At 42.5% G+C, this 17960-nt stretch overlaps 1 protein-coding gene across 1 annotated transcript in view; it reads right to left on the bottom strand.

The window, feature by feature from the left end:
- DARS1 (aspartyl-tRNA synthetase 1) overlaps nucleotides 1-17496 on the bottom strand; it is a 73446-nt gene extending 55950 nt beyond the window's left edge. Inside the window, exons 1-3 of the mRNA XM_048484497.1 lie at nucleotides 17231-17496; nucleotides 13353-13410; nucleotides 2984-3076 (exon numbers count right to left, since the gene is read on the bottom strand). Coding sequence (XP_048340454.1) covers nucleotides 2984-3076; nucleotides 13353-13410; nucleotides 17231-17302 — 223 coding nt within the window. The 5' untranslated portion in view covers nucleotides 17303-17496. The remainder of the gene's footprint in view (nucleotides 1-2983; nucleotides 3077-13352; nucleotides 13411-17230) is intronic.
- Nucleotides 17497-17960: the final 464 nt, after the last annotated feature.

Here is a 17960-nt window from a genome sequence, read left to right as displayed (position 1 = left end):
CCATGCTGATTAGATCAGGAGTCTGCAACCTGCGGCTCTTCAGATGTTCATGGACTACAATTCCCACCAGCCCCTGCGAGCATGGCCAATTGCCCACGCTGGCAGGGGCTGATGGGATTTGTAGTCCACGAACATTTGGAGAGTCACAGGTTGCAGACCCCTGGATTAGATAAACAAAAATCCATAGATTAACCCTTTAAATTCCCAACTTAATTATACCTCTTTAATGACAAAACCATTAAAATAAATTTTGCTTCCAAACATACCTCATTAAAACAACTTTTAAAAGAGATAACAGAGTTAAACATGTATAAAACAGTTACAATACATACAGAACATAAAACATTGGTTAGGAAGGAGGAGTCGCTGAGGGAATGCCAAACAAAACAAAAAAGTCTTCACCTACTGGTGGAAGACAGCAAAGGAAGGGGACAGATGAATCTCGCTGGGGACAGAGTTCCAGGGCTTTGGTGCCATGACCTAGAGGACCCTCTCCTGGATTGCCAGCTGCCTAATCTCAGAAGGCAGGGGCACCAGAAGCAGGGCCACTGAAGATGACTGTAACACAGGCAAGTTTAAGGGACCAGGCAGTCTTTTAGGTAGGTTGGTCCCAAATGATACATGGCCTTGAAGGTCAAAGTCAGCACCTTAAATTGTGCCTGGAAATAGATTGGAAGCCAGCGATGGTGGGCAAATACTGGAGTTATCTAATCCCTACAATCCACTCGTCAACTTCCTGGATGCAGAGATCTGTACCAACTAAAGTTTCTGTATTCTTTTCAAGAGCAGAGTTACTCTGCAATAGTATGTAGATACGGAAATGTGAGACAAGGTCATAAACACATGCACACTATACAATTCTATGGCAGCCAAGAATGTGGAAAGTCAGATGAAGGCACAAGTCACAAGAACTCATTCTGTAACTATACCTAATCATGGTGTTGCCATATAGGGCACCCTGCGAGCACTGTCATCATATCTAGCTCAGCCACCTTTGGACACTGCAAAAGGCCACCATCAGTCACAGCTAAGACTACTCCTGGGTGCCTGAGCTGTAATTCATTCCCATTTTTGTGATACAAATTCATTAAACAAGTATGGAACTTGATTTTCTGTTCAGTTGACAAGACTGTTTATTCATGTATGGTCCTCATTTTAATTCTTGATGACTTCCCTCTCATTCTGTCATGTCAATAATCCATGAGCGGCCTGCATAGATAGGGTACAGATGCTTTTTTTTACAATTAACACATCCTTCTCCCCTCCACCCCCCCCAAAAAAACTCCCTGAAAAATACCAACATAGAGGTTTTGTACTCTTCAAAACATAAAATGTATGTATTAAGAAATAATGACTAAATCTCAACCACAAGATATCTTGATCAGAAACACAAGTTATGCTGAATATCCAAAATTTCATTTATTAACAATTAATCTCCATTATGACAATCCCAAATGTATTTCATGAATTCTGAAAATAAGGTAATTACTTCATATTTCAGATATTCACAAATGAACATTGACATTGACATTCATATGACAGTATTTCATGTATCTGACACTGGAGAGTCACAAAGCTGGTTCATCTGAATTTCAGTTTTACTTATCTATATAAAATGCTCTTCACCCACAACTTCCTAACCCAGAATGCAACAAGATGAAGCTGAAATTAAATACTAATTGAATCAGTCAAAGGATTTAGTTTCTCCCTAGCTGCATAGCTCCCCCATACAAAAGTAGCACACTCAAGTTCAATAATGGGAAAAAAGACTCTGAGACAGAGCACAGTTTCTCAAGCTGCTATTATATCATTTTATTCCAAGAATATTTGTTAAATGTTCCAGAGAAAACCAGTGAGGTGAGTAGAGTTCAAATCAACAGAACAGCTGTTAGTCTTTGATGTCACCTGAAGAGGTCAAGACCTGTTTAGCTTTGTGCACTGGAAATTGATCTCCCAGAGAACTTGGGCATCTGCAGTGAAGAAAAATGACTGACAGGTGGCTCTGTATGAATGAGTCGAGCCACAGAGCTCAAAGCTCAGAGAACAGTTTTCTTTGAGGCCACCGTAAAACGAATTCCCCATTTTTTAAAAGAATGAGCTGAAATATTTAGCTCATGCCAACATAAAAGCACAATTTGTTCCAGAGTTTTCTATTTCCTTTCAAACACATGATGCAAGACAAGTTAGCCATATTCTTATTATCCCGCTTGAATAAAGAAATTCTAGAATGCCTGATGACTGAAACTTCTGCACGGTTTCACTTTTATTTCTAAATGGTACTTTACAGGCATTTAACATGTATAATACTCATAAAAAGCTTCACAGCAATCCAAGACAATGAGCCTATAAAAAGATATAGATAGGGATTATACAACATTCAAGTAGTTTATTATGGATGTCTTGCATCAGTGACAAAAGGTTCTTAAATTTCTTTAGCTTAAATGTTTCCCCAGAAGAATCAAACTTAACTTTTTTAAAAGATTCAAACTGGAGTGACCATCTACAAATGAGCATGCTTACAAGGAAGCCTATTCTCAACAAGTATCCATGGCTGACTCTTGAATGGCATACTCAGGGAATCTCCCCTTGAGTAAACTTGCCAAACAATGCCATTTCAAGAAGCAGAGGACACTTATCTATGAGCAGACTAGCTGCTCAGAAATACTCAAATACTACCACTTGATACCTCCAATTCAGGTCAAAGACAGTTAACTAGCAAGTTAACTAGCAGCTAGATAATTTCCCATTAGCCAATTTGCTTGTAAACAAACAGTTCAACCTGCCACTGAACAGCACAGGTGGGAATGCTTAACTCTCAGCAATTCTTGCAGCGCTCTTTGGGGAAGGTGGGTAGGGGTGGATTGCAAATAATCAAGAGCAGCTCTGGAAGGCAACATGGTAAGGAGGGTGCTCACATCTTTTCACTCAAAAACAAAACTTTACAAAGAACACCAACAGGCACAGTTCAGTTCAAACATCTTACCTTTTGCTCTACTGGTATGAATCCTGCCACGTACCCAAACAACTTCATCAGCCTTCACTCCTGTCAAGTCCTTTATTTGAACCAGAACTCGATCTGTATAAAATACATGAAGTTATTTCATCACAGACATCAAAAAGGAGGCAACGCTAATAACAGTTGGGCAGAAGATATACGATAGATCTTGTTCACATTTACACAAAAAACTAGATTCATGGAAAATTCCTTGCAAAGCTGTGTGTACAAACATCATTAATACCTGCAACTATCTTTGAGAAGTCAATTATCTGTGTTTAAATTTTGTTTGACTGATCAATGCAGAAAGGAATTTGTAATTTTTGGACTCTCCTAAAACAAAAGGGAGTTTACAGTCAAGTATATTGTCCCTCACATAAACTATATAATATAATGCAAGATGAAAAGCATAACATTCCATACAACAAAATTCCAAAACAGATTCCCCACACAGTAACGAGGTACAAGAAACTCATCACTTTTAAAATTGTGTAGATAGATTTCTTGAAGGAGAATCTTGTGACATTATACTACAACCTTTTCTGCCTTTTAAAAAACTGCAGGGGTTCATCACTGCCAGAAAAGTGAACCTTCGCATCAGAATATTCTTCATTTTTCTTCCACACATTTGAAGACTTTCAAACTTCTCAGCTGCCTGGGTGTCCAAGAAAATCAATACACTAAGGTGGGCCAAACTGGCCTTTCTGCTGGGTACTCAGGACTTTGACTGCAAGTTGTAATACTTTTACAGACTGCTTCATGCTGTTCTAACTCCTCCAAGTTCTCCCATTCCTTAATGGTGCCTATCTTCACAGGGACTCCATTGCTGTACTATACACTGAGATGGAACTGACGCTGGAAGCAATTTTTAAGTTCTGTAAATTCACTGATGCTTTTAAAACAGATAAAATGATATGAGGGAAGTTCCACCTGAGAAATGCGAAATATCTCCCTATAATTTTCCCTATATATAAAAGATTACAGCGGTCATTTCCTTTCCATAAAGAAGAAAGTCTGCCATCTCTTTCTCACAAGGCAGTCCTAAGGCCATTGAGAATTCTGCTGTAAAGCCTGAAGACACCGCAGTGCCAGAGCTGGCTCCTTGCAAAGAGGTGCTGGCAGCTGAGCCACTTCCAAGCCCTTCCCTGGAAGCCAAGGCACAGCCTGATGCCATGCACCCAGGAGACCTATCAGGAATCTCAGAGGAGCCGAGTAACGAGCCAGCTGTGCAAAGGAAACAGAGGCAGAGGCTACAAGATAAATGGAAAAGTGCTCACATTGCTGCTAGATATGGCAGAAGGCTCCGTGAAATGAGCACCTGAGGCACCTGCACCTGAGAAGGCCTGAGTCCTTGCAGGATCCCAGTCTCAGTAACCAGAAGTCCCTTTATGACCTGTGACTAAGGCTTGACTCTGCCTGGGTGAAACAAGTGTACTTCCTGGTAAGTTCCAAGTGCCTGGTCTTACTCTGTCCTCCGGCTCTCAGCCTGCCTGCCTGGTCTCCTGCCTGTGTCTTGACTTCAGACTGTTTTGATCATACCTGTGCCTGCTCCCTACCCTGATTCTGAACTGAAGGTGGAGTTACCAGGGGGCGCGTGGAACCCCCCCCCCCCCAACTTATCTTATTGAAACAGTGCAGGCTGGAGAAGCAGCCTATTCCCTTCAGGCTGAAAACAGCCTGGTGGGTGACTACCCTTCCCAGGAGACCTTGAGAGCCCCAAGGACTCATGGGAAGTGTTGTTCCCACCAGGCCGTTTTCAGCCTGAAGGGAACAGGCTGCTTCTCCAGACTGCACTGTTTCAATAAGGTAAGTGTGGGCAGGGGGGGGGGGCAGGGCACTGGGAAGGGGGGCACGGAAAACACAGAGTGCACACCGAGCACAGTATAGCCCAGCTATGCCTCTGCTGAACTGGTTTCGACTTCACATTTGGCTGCTGCCTGCCCTGACTCCAGACTGGTTGACCACGCCTCCAACACTGCCTGCCTTCACTCCGGCTCACCTGGCCACACTCTCCTGCCTGCTTGCAGCACATTGACTATGGAGCTACATGAAGATGTATCAGCTTAACACCACAACAGCACTAGGTATATTCTGAGGTCTGCTCAGCCCACATCCTGTAGCATTATTCCAAGAATTAAAAGCTGGTGTAAATATTAACACTCCCACTGAGTTAAAAAAAGAAATCTCCTCCCACTTGCCTCTACTACGAGTACACAGCCAAGATGCAGGATAGTAAGCCAAGTATATATGAGCCAGTCACTGCTCTCTTAAGCACTATATACCCACAACTTCGCTAGGAACCCAATCTCAGATGACAGGACACACGGCATGGGCCACTCTCCCTGTTTTAAAAGCATCTTTTCAAAGACACAAAGGAGGGGGGTGAAGAGTAGCTTTGATGAGAGAGCGCACTTTGAACAGCTAAGGATGAGAACAAGCAAAGGTTATTTTGCATATTGCTAACCTGGCTCTGCTTATAATTTGGGTTGGCCCCAACTAGTTTTTCTGTAGGTAAAAACAAAAGGATGGGTCACATTTGATCCCTAAAAAAGGCTGTGCTGGGGAATCATGGGATCCCCACTTACAAATGCTAGGTGGAACATGATCTGCAGCAAAGTGGTGTACTCAACAAGATTCAATCAGAAAAGATGACTGGATCCAACCTCTTGTTTACCATGTCTGAAAGCAGCCTAGATTCCAGAAGTGTTAATAACTGAAACAGATCGTTCAATTCAGCCAAAATTACCTCATCAATTCAAAATTACAAAGCTACACATTTTCCAGACATCTTTTTAAAAGGATAGAATCACCCTTTTCATAAATCCCTAGTGATCGTCATCGCCCGGAGTTTGAATTAGGTTCACTTTTTAAAAATAATTGTAGATGTACTAGGCCGGTACTCATTAAAAGCAGATGGCAAACACATTTAGGTATATGGTCATTTTGATGCAATCCAAATTATTATATTTAACAACTGCACTGTACAGATAAATGGCCCATAATTGCTAAAGCTTTTTTTCCTTGAAGCAATTTTGCTGTTTTTTGAGTAACATTTTCAATTAATATTAAATGTAATGTTTGTGGCACGCTTCCTGGGCAGGTTCTCCACTATCCAGCCCTCTCACAGGTAGTCTCTGCCCCTCTTGCCAGAGGCTCTCACTCTCAGAGGCCAGAGGCTCTCACTCTGGCTCATGCTTTTGCCAGTTCTTGTTTGTACTCTTCTTCTGTATCTATCACTCTCCTTCCTTACTCCTGCTTGTCACCATACTCTTTCTTTTACACCCCCCCTTTCTTCTCTTTCCTGTTTTCCCCACCCAAGCCAGGCCTGTCAGCTGAGCAGAGCCTTCACCCAGCCCCTAATGGCCCACAGGCTGCCAGCTGGGCCTTCCAGGTCCCAAACTGCCTATAGTCTCTTGTCCATCCCCTCCCACCTAGCCCTGGGGGGGAGGCTGGCCAGTGTTGATCCTGAATTGTGGGCCATGCTCCAGACTGGCTGGCTGGCCCTCCATCACGCCAGCTGAGCTGAATGAGGCCAGAGGCCTTGGTGGCAGCTGCAGGAGCCAAGGAGGGGCAGACACTGCCAAGGCTGGACATGTATGGCTGGAAGACACAGCACTGGCAAGAGCTGGGAGGAAGGACCGGAGCTGCAGAGGTCTGAAGCCTGGCTGCCCACTTCTTCATGGGTCACCTCTTCTGCGGTCCTGGATACCTTGGTGCTGGGCTAGGGCCTCCACCAGGTGAGTTTGGAGCCCAAGGAACATCTGGGGAGGCCGCACCCAAATGGGTAATAATTAGGATGGGAGAACCAGGTATGCAGCTCCTTGAAGAAAGACTGGAATAGGCCTACAGTTAAGGGCAGCAATGGTATTTATTTATTTGTTTATTTGTTTTATATACCGCCCACTCCTGAAGGGATATTCCAACTCACCTGGCCTTTCCTCTCTTTCTATCCTTCTTTGGTTATTAGCTTTTAGATTTCAAGTCATATAGATAGGAGCCAACATATGGGTATTTAATATTGTTGGTTTTAAATTGTTGATTCATTGTTGCATGCCATTCTGATACTTATTTTAAGGGGAGATGTTTATAAATTGAATTATTAATAGTAATGTAAAACTAACATTGCAAAATGCTAGTGGATACATTAATATTAGGGTTTTGTGTTGATTCAAGGGAGTTTTGCTCCAAGGAGGAAGCCTCGTAAAGCAGAGTGGTAAGATGTGGTACTGAAATCAAAGCTTTGTTCACAACCTGAGTTCATTCCCGATGGAAGTCTGTTTCAGATAGCCGGCTGAAGGCTGACTCAGCCTTCCATCCCTCTGAGTTAAGTAAAATGAGTACCCAGCTTGCTGGAAGTAAAGTGTAGGTGACTGGAGATGGTAATGGCAAACCACCTCATAAACAGTCTGCCTAGTAAAGGTTGTGGTGTGATATCACTCCATGAGTAAGTAATAACCCGGGTTTGCAGCACTACCTTCACTGTCCTTTCTCTTTTTTCTTTTTGCTCCAAGGACACAACCTAGTTGTTCTGTTTCTGAAATCCATCATTACAGGTGAAAATATATTTTCAGTCTCCTCAACCACAGCAAATTCTTCTATCCATGTCAAGTTGCAGCTTTCTTATGGCGACCCAGAAGGGCTTTCAAAGCAAAACACTAATAGAGGTGGTTTGTCATTGCCTTCCTCGGCATAGTGGACCCTGGCATTCCTTGATGGGCGTCCATCCAAGTACCAGCCAGGACCAACCTTGTTTAGCTTCTAAGATCTGATGAGGCCAGGCTAGTTTTGTCCATCCAGGTCAGAGCATTCTTCTGCGGCTTGTTCTTTTTAAGCTCTTCGTTCCCTTACAAGACACAGTGCCTCTTTGCTCTCACTTATGCCTCCATCTCTGCTCTTTGAAAAGAACCACATTTTTGACTGGTTTCTCTTTCAAAGTTCCATTTTGCAAATGTATACCTCAAAAGGTATATTCGCCTTTTCACAATGTAACCATATATTATAGATTTTAGGTCACGTGCCTACTTTCTGTAAGTTAGTTCTACAATTAAAGCAGGCTTGCAAATAGTTGCATACCAACAGGGGAAAATGAACTAGCTCATAGCAACCAGGCAAGAAAATGTCAACAAAAGTTGTTTTTTCTAGCTGAAAAGGGAACATATAGATGTATTTCGGCAGATGGGCTGGTAAAAATTCTTATTAAAATTATCAGTCTTATTTGCAAGGATGAACTAAAGTTCTAATACAAAGTGAATATCTTTGAGGGCACTCAAGAGTTAGACCACTGGATGAGGAGAATTCTGGAATGGCATGACAGAACCATGACTACCGTATATACTCATGTATAAGTCGAATTTTTCAGCACATTTTTAATGCTGAAAAAGCTCCCCTCGACTTATACGCGGGTCATTAAATTTTTTTTGTGTTTTTACTTTGCCGGCCAGCAGGGGGCGCAGTTTTTATGCTAGCAACACCAAATTTTCAGGGTATTCTCAGAAGACACTCCTGATGATACCAGCCAAGTTTGGTAAATTTTGGTTCAGGGGGTCCAAAGTTATGGACCCCCAAAGGAGGTGCCCCCATTCCCCATTGTTTTCAATGGGAGCTATTAGTAGATGGGGCTACCCTTTTGAGGGTCCATAACTTTGGACCCTCTGAACCAAACTTAACCAAACCTGGCTGGTCTCATCAGGACAGTCTCTTTATGATACCAGCCAGGTTTGGTGAAGTTTGGGTCAGGGATTCCAAAGTTATTGCTCCCCAAAGGGGTGCCCCATCCCCCTTGTTTACAATGGAAGCTAATAGTAGATTTTCCATTTCTGATAATATCCCTCTTAAAATCTAAGTTGAGTTACATTTGGACATACAGATGATGATGAAGAATCCAGTTTTGAAGGATTTTAACTCTTGTGTTTTAGCTTGGTTGCTGATTGAGCTAAGGTTTTTGTACTTTTAAAGTTATTGTTGATACCATATTGTTTTTGTTGAGCCTCTTTTCCACTTACAGAACCAGTTTACTGTTTTTCTTTTAAATAAATATTCAAAAACATTTAACCTACTGATGCCTCAATTGATGTAATTTTATTGGTATCTATTTTTATTTTTGAAATTTACCAGCAGCTGCTGCATTTCCCACCCTCGACTTATACGTGAGTCAATAAGTTTTCCCAGCTTTTTGTGGTAAAATTAGGTGCCTCGACTTATATGTGGGTCGACTTATACACGAGTATATACGGTAATTCAAAAATAGATGGATATGTAAACAATTTAATTCATACTGTTTTATAAAAAGATATGACTTGCTGGTGCAGTCTCTGCTAGTGAAAGTTGCTAGTTTGAATCTGATTAAAATTCCAGAAGAGTCTGACAAAGCAGGTGAATGCTCTGTCTGGCGTTTCCTTGCTTGCAAGCAAGGAAAAGCCAGAGCAGCCAAGGGCTGGGGCTGCTGTGGAGATCCGGGAGGCAGCGGGGGGAGCGATCCAGTGGGGAGCAGGCACCCTGGCTCTTCCCTGCCCCCGCCTGCTCTGGTGTTTCCTTGCTTGCAAGCAAGGAAATGCCAGACAGAGCAGTTGTCTGCTTTTTGAGTTTCCTTGCTTGCAAGCAAGGAAACTCCAAAAGCAGGTGAATGCTCTGTCTGGCGTTTCCTTGCTTGCAAGCAAGGAAACGCCAGAGAAGTGAAGGGGAGCCAATGCTGCTGTGGGGATCCAGGAGGTGGTGGGGGGTGGGAGCGATCCGGTGGGGAGCGGGCGCCCTGGCTCTTCCTGGCCCCACATGCTTTGGAGTTACCACCCTAGGCTTATACACGAGTCAATACGTTTTCCCAGTTTTTGGTGGTAAAATTAGGTGCCTCGGCTTATACATGAGCAGCAGTGGTGTAGGAGGTAAAGAGCTCGTGTATCTAATCTGGATGAACCGGGTTTGATTCCCCGCTCTGCCACCTGAGCTGTGGAGGCTTATCTGGGGAATTCAGATTAGCCTGTACACTCCCACACACGCCAGCTGGGTGACCTTGGGCTAGTCACAGTTCTTCTGAGCTCTCTCATCCCCACCCACCTCACAGGGTGTTTGTTGTGAGGGGGGAAGGGCAAGGAGATTGTAAGCCCCTTTGAGTCTCCTGCAGGAGAGAAAGGGGGGATATAAATCCAAACTCCTCCTCCTCCTCCTCCTCCTCCTCCTCTATTATTTACGGTACGTTTAAAAAATAAACACAAATAGGGGCAGGAAATTGTTAATGAACTTAAAGATGAGTAAATAAACTAACCAGGTTGGATAATGATAAATATACATGGGAATCAGTAAAGGATAAACTCAAGTTACAAGATGACCAATTAACAGCTAGGTCCTTCCTCAGCACTAAACAAACTAGTTTTTAATATGGCAATAAGAATGAGAAACTCTAGCATGGTTAGGTGATAAGAAATGTTGATGATTAAAGATGGTGATGGGGTATTAATGCAGACAAAAACACACAACTGCTGAACTTAAAACACTTTAAAAAATCTTTGTGCAGAACACAGATCAGATCTAGGAGAGGGGGAGCATTGATGAGTAATATTATAATACTGAAACAGAACATGGGGCTCTCTTAGATAAACCAGTCTTCTAAATGGAAACAAAGCAAGCAATCAGGAATCCAAAAAGGATGTGGACATCCAAGCCTTGATGGGCCTACAAATGAGTTTTCCAAAAGCTGTGTGGGTGATATAATTCCATGCCTGGAGAAGGTTTATAGACATATGAAAAATACATGAATTCCTTCAGAAGCAGATATTAATATAACTTTAATACAAAAGGAAGGAGAAAACCCCAGGATGTCACATTGTACTAACCTATATTATTACTAAACTAGCAGTAAAACCCGCTGTAGGGTAAAACAACAGGCCTAGATAGGGCAGGGGGTGAGGGCAGGTAACGCTAAATGGGACGGAGGGAAGGTGGGGAGGGCTTGCTGGGGGTGGGGGGAAGGCTGGAAGGGTTTGCTGGGGATGGGTGATGCACCCTATGCTACCTTATCACATGTATGCTATCTTATCACATGTAACTTAATTTTCACTATCTAGTGAGAGACAGCTAAGTTATCAATTAAACTTTCAGTTTTCCCCTGAGGCTTTGGTACAGTTTCTGTCCTATCTTCTTGTGATCTTCTCCTTCTTCCTGCAAGCTAAGGCAATGAGTTTTTACTCAACCTATGAGTAAATGTGTCACAGTGGTTTGAGGGACAGGTGAAAAGATCAACCACACAACCACATCAGGTCAAAAGGACAACAGAAGGCATACAACTGTTGAGAAGCGATGGAAGCTCTGTACACTGCTCTCATGAAGACTTATCCTTCAAAATGCAGAAATTAAACTTGGATTTAAGAGCTGCATACATCTACTGCATGTTCAGCTTGGCTTTAAAAGCATTTTACTCAATGTAAAAGAGAAAATATTTCAGAGAGATTCACATAGAATTTGCAATGTGAACATTGAGGCAGAGATGCAAAGAAGCAAGGGTGATTGGATCAGCTCTCTCAATTTCACATAAAATTGGTGATGTTCAGGATGAGATGCAAAGAAGCAGGGAAGATTGGATCAGTTTTATCAATTTCATGTTGAACTAGCAATGTAGGGCTGAGAGGGATTTTGAAATGGGGGCAATTGCATCAGTGATAGAACACTGAGCTGCTGGAACAACTGAAAAGAGTACTAGGAATAATTGCTGCACGTAGTCAGGGATTGCTGCAGTAACAGATAAAATTTGGCTGGAAATTGTGGTTCTTTATGAATTAATGGCTACCGTATATACTCGTGTATAAGCCGAGGCACCTATATTTACCACCAACACTTGGGGAAACTTACTGACTCGCGTATAAGCTGAGGGTGGAAAATGCAGCAGCTTAGTTAGTTTAGTTTATTGAATTTGGATACTGCCTGCCCCCGCCCCCCCCCCCCCCAAGGGCTCAAGGCATGGCTTGGGCTCCTCTCTTGCACGGAGGTTGCCTGGCTGGCTGGGAAAGAAGGGAGATCTCTCCTCTTCCCCGGCCAGCTGGGCAGCCTCCGTGGAAACGAGGGGTGCCCCAGCCTGCAGCCCTCGTATGGAAGCTGTTAGCTGGGGCTCCTCACTTGCACGAAGGTTGCTTGGCTGGCTGGGAAAGAGGGGAGATCTCTCCTCTTCCCCGGCCAGCTGGGCAGCCTCCGTGGAAACGAGGGGTGCCCCAGCCTGCAGCCCTCGTATGGGAGCTGCTAGTTGAGGCTCCTCTCTTGCACGGAGGTCGCTGGGCTGGCTGGGGAAGAGGGGAAGATCTCCCCTCTTCCCCAGCCAGCTGGGCAGCCTCCATGACTCGCGTATAAGCCGAGGGGGACATTTTTCAGCCCGGAAAATGGGTTGAAAAACTCAGCTTCTGCGCGAGTATATACGGTATGTATTTCTGTTCCTTAAGGTAACGGCGCCTGCCCCAGAAGCTGTTTTGGATTCCATTTTGGATTGGTAGTTCTCAATAGTATAAATGGAGGCTGAGATATTTCTGAATTGCCACTTCAAAATGTAACTATGCAATAATGCTAGAGTGCCTGTGCAAACAAAAAACAAAAAGGCAAGGTTGTTCTTCTGCATTACGGATGACATCCCATCATCATCTGGAATAGCATGTGGAATAAATGCAACTGAAGAGACAAGGGGGAGAAAAATCCAAAACAATGGGCAGAAAGGAAGTGTGCAGAACGATTTCACAAAAAGCTGTGAAAACGTAAGGTAAGCTGTGAAAAAAGACCATTAATGAGAAGCACCCCTGATTCTTAGCTTGGATGTTTGAGGGCTTTAAAAAAAAACTATTAAGGAACTTGATTTACTGAACTTCCACACAATCAATCATAACAACAACAAAATGGAAAATAATTTCTTTTTAAGCGTGGATGTTGCTTTGAACAGCAAGTGAAAATTACTAAATTAAAGTTACTTGTTTGAACACACAGCCATCTTAATGTTGCTTACACTAGACCACAGGAAATAGAGATGAACAAGCAGCGAATAGGCCAGAGTGACTAGCTGGTGATTATTTTTTCACTAGTATTAAAAAGAGAGACATCTCTACAATTTGCACCTTGATAATGTGCCAGATCTTCTTCTGTTGTCTAAATTAAGAGTCAAATAATAGATTTTCTCTCATGAGTGAGAATTTGGCTACAGTCCCACAATCCTTAGGAAACCATGAGCCTACAGTGAACAATCTTCTTGCTTTTTCTCAGACAGACTGGCTCCTGGGGAGCTACAAACAGTATCTTTATATAAAAGCTGATGCAATAATTGGTGCTATCTCGCTTATCGTGGTACTTATAACCCAACTGACTTCTGCTGGCTTTTCAGAATTTTGAAACTAACCTGGTTTCTCCTGAGACTGTATCAGCGGCAATACGCCATATCTTTCCTTTGCGTAGTCCTAAAAAGGAGAGAGAAAACGTTATTGTGCCAGAAGCCTTGATACCATTACAATCAAATGGGGGGAAAACACCTTGGCAGTCATCACTACAGCACAGCCAGCTTTAACAATGATAATACTGTACACATAATATTGAGAGCTAAAATGCATATGATACTGTTTGGAAAGAATACTGCAAACACGATTCACCAAATAAGGACCCAATGCCTAGTCCACATATCTGTGTACAGAGTAAATTCATATCTCATCAAGTGTAGTACGTATGCATGTATTTCTCACTTTAAAATGCACATGCCGTGAGAAATAGCATTCTATGCTGCATTGTTAGATACAGCACTCAGTCACAGATGCAAGGAGGAAAAAAGAAAGATCTCTAAGTGACATCAGCCCAGGAGATCAACTTTTCTCCAACTACTCTTTTATCACAGAACGATTTGTGGCTTGACAACTGTGAAATTGCCATGCTTCCCATGCATCATCATGATAGCAGATATAAGCCCCCTGTTCTTAACTATAGCCATTTACTATAAACCTATGAGAATAGAACACTTTCTGTGATGGACCCATAATCTGGCTTTCAAATTCCCAGTTGGTCTGCTGGAGCCAGACTCCAAGCCAAGGAGTAGAATTCATTATTTACTGAGACTTGTGCCTGGCAGGTGCACTAATGATATATTTTTTAAATATAGGGACTGAAGTGTCCCGAGAATTGAGGCTACTTTTTAATACCTTATTTTACAGGTTATATCCAGATAATTAATCTGGTAGCCCAATCCAGTGCATGTTTACTGAAATCTCACTGAGTTCAGTGGGACTTGCTCCCAAGTATACCCACACAGGATCACAAGCAAGAATTTTATTATATATATGAAAATTTGAATTTTCTCTCTAATGAAGGTACTTTCAGTGTAGAATATGTCTGTATAACACAAAACTTGGGAGGTCAACTGCAGCATTTCTTCTGTGCTGAATTTCAAATACTCATTGCTTCTAGTCCCTGCCCATTTCTTTTGAGAGAACGTAACTTCTGCCTAAGTCCATAAAAATGAGTATGGGGGAACACCCACATTACTAGGTCTATATGTGCATGTATTTCTCTACTGCGTAAAGTCAGAGTCTCCTGGTCAAGCTGGGCTCATTTTTTCAGCCAGTCAATAATACCACAGAGCCTCCATGTGCGAGACTTCCTCTGGATAAATTTCTAAAAGCAATACAGATTGCAGGCACCATACTTGTAAAAAGCCTAGACATTTGAGGTGGAGGAAGAAAGGGAAAAAAATACAAAATTAGCAAGATGTCCAAAAGAGTTGAGGAAAAAACTGATGGGAAAACAAGAGCAGGATGAAGCCTGCCAACATGACACAGTGATTCACTCACAGACCCTTCTTAGTTTATGTCTTGTGATCATATTTGTAGCAAACAGGAGACTACCTAAACTTACCAGATGTGTGTATATACTGTAAAGTGTCATCAAGTCATAGCTGACTTATGGCAACCCAGTAGGGTTTTCAAGGCAAGAGATTACCAGAGGTTGTTGGTCATTGCCTTCCTCTGCATAACGACCCGGGTATTCCTTGGTGGTCTCCCATCAAACTCTGCTTAGCTTTTGAGTTCTGACTAGATCAGGCTAGCCTGGACCATCAACATCAGGGCTACATATGAGATATTTTGGTTTATTTACTTCAACTTGAGCTTAACAGCCCATGGCTTCAACCCTTCCACTCTCTATGAAGTATGAGATAGCAGGGACCCATATATTTTGGGTAAGAGCCACAACTCAATGAAAGTTGCATGTCCAAGATTTCTGCTTCAACTTCCATGGAAAGAATCTCAGGTGACAAGACCTACTTGAGACTCAGTAAGCCATTGAAAGAAGGCACAATAAACGCAACACACCCAACAACAAATGGCAGTACTCTTTACATTTAAATCTGAGTGCCAAGTTAACATTAAGGAAAAACAGTAGAAATTGTTCCATTAGAGATCAGATATTCTTTGGAAACATACAGCAATTGTTACTTTATCAGCACAGATAATTATAATTCTTCCTACCATGGACATGAAAACAAAATACCATTACAAGAAACAGCATCCTACTCTAAACAGCAGCAGATCTTAAAAGAATAACCTTAGATCAAGCCTTTATAAGCCACTCCAGAAATTTAGGGACTGGTCTCATTTCTTAGTCACCAAGGTTTTATATTTTAATAAACATACTTTATAACTATTACTACCACAAAACCTAACTCTAAGCTTTTCACAGTTCTTGACAAAAGATGTAACAAAAGTGTCATAACATATAAATACATATGGGGTAATTTGGGGTGTCATCACAACAAACAGCTATCCTCCATTCTTCACCTAAACAAACTTCTACTGAGACTTACCAAGAGGCATTTAAAACAAATGACTACTGAAAACAGTAGGCACCAAAATAAAATTTCCAGGCATCATGGGATTTGTTCCTGCCTTAGATCACAAATGTGTGGGTTAGTAAGAGTTAAATTCCATTTGGGAAACTGTGTCCTTGCTACAAAATTTAAGACTGGTATCATATTTATGAATGAAAGCACATTTAATTCCTAGATACCTATTATGGAATGACTGAAGACAACTTGGTTTTAGTAAAAATTGTACTATACAGTCTTTCCAATATTAAGAACTGCAAACAGGAAGTTACATTCAAAGTCTTGTATCAAACATAACTGAAAATAGTTTATCAGACACTATAACAAAGATATAGTCAAACAATTTCCTCTTGGTTGTGCATGAAGACATATATGATGCAATGTCATGCAATGCAAAACTCCCACATCATGTTACAGGTGCATATGGCTTTCAAGATGAACCTTTACCAAAAGCTTGTGAGTAAAAAATAGGTTCTGTCATTGCAGGACTCCTTACAGAAGGAAAAGAGCACTTTCCCTTCCACTAGACGAGCACCCAAATTGTTCAAATATTACGAAGCTATTGCAGAAATCCTAAGCAAAAGTCAGTCCACTTTTCTATATCACAGTGTAAAGGTAGCTAGTTGAGACCTCTCATGTAGCCCATAAAAAGTAAGTGATGGCATCAGTCTCAGCTGCTTCTTCATGCCAGGACTTGAGTACACAATCTGAAGGCTGCAGTCCTGCACCTAAAATTGCATGGGATCAGGTGTAGTTAATGTAAACCATCTTCATATGGAGTTCTTCTATCATGGATTTCCTAATCCACTTCAAGATGGAGACAGAAGAGTGGACCATCCCCCACCCCCAAGAGTTGACAGCAGCTTGAAAGGAGCTGTTCATAATGGGCATACTCGTCACACTTTTATATCTGGGAAATGAGGGAGCTAAGCTGTCTTTTTTTTAAATTGCATGACAGAAGGATAAAGAAATACACTTGCAGAGCCCATGCAAAGCAAAACCTCTGTCGAAACTACTCACAATTCCCTACTAAAAATCCCTACCATTTGTTTCTAGCCTTAAAGGCATAGAAATGGGGATAGGAATAGAAATTGGACTTCATCAGAGGGACATTCAGTGAGATTTTCTAACCAAATCAGCAGACTTGTGACAAGGAACTAAACAGAGTAGATGGGGCTAGGGACAGAGTCCCAGGTAATAACCGACCACACTGCAAGCCATATTTTGCATGGAAGTTGCAAGAAGAAAAGGCAGTCGGAAGTCGGGGAAAGAAGAGAAGGGGCAGGTGCCTCTCCCCAAGTATCCGGCATCTGAGACTGTCAGCCCAGCAGCCCCTCCCGAACCCAGTGCTCGCCTTCACCTCCCAATAATATAACATCTCCCCCCTCCCTCCTCCTCCTCCAGAGACCCACATCAGCAAGCTGCGGATCCATGGTGCTGTCGCGAGTCCGTTCCTGGCTCCTAGGAGCAGCAACTCCGGGCATCTTGCCAGACCCGGGAACAAAGTTCGCCAACGCGGTTTAAAACAATAAACTTTGACCCTTAGAGGCTCCCGTACCCCTTGGCAAAGTCTTTTCCCTCCCTCCTCTGTTTCTTTCAAGTCCCACTCGCTTCTCTACTAACGCGCTCTCCGCGTGGCGGCTCCGGCTATTTCCGGGCACGTACGGCACGCAAGGGAGAGAGCGATTGCCAAATACGTCACACGAGAACGGCGGCGCTCGCTCAGATTCATTCCTCCCCCCGCCCTTCCAGTCTCGCTCGTGACTTCTTTATCGCGAGATTCCCAGATTCACTCTATTTTTGTCCTCGTGTCTTCTTGTTCTCTTTTTGCCTAATCTCAGCCCATTGGGCTTCCTTTACTTTTGATAAAGGCGTTGTGTTTATAAACTGTATGAATGAACCATGCGAGCCAAGGGGTGGCTGCAGAAGACGGCTTATTTTTATAATACGTCTGCACTCTCTGTAGAGATACGAAAAAATCCTTATATAATTATTAAATGCATATTCCACCATCTGCTATCTTTTTCAACAAAAGCCATGTAATAAGGCTAGCCAGATTTATGATTTTAATTGTATATTTTATTTATAGACAATATGTCTATAAAGCCGTGAGCATGGCTTTGACCGAAAAGGCAGGGTGCA

The sequence above is a fragment of the Sphaerodactylus townsendi genome, linkage group LG02 (assembly GCF_021028975.2).
Source record: "Sphaerodactylus townsendi isolate TG3544 linkage group LG02, MPM_Stown_v2.3, whole genome shotgun sequence".
NCBI lineage: Eukaryota > Metazoa > Chordata > Lepidosauria > Squamata > Sphaerodactylidae > Sphaerodactylus > Sphaerodactylus townsendi.
Note: the sequence above shows the minus strand (reverse complement) of the source record. Positions and strands in the feature narration are given on the sequence as shown.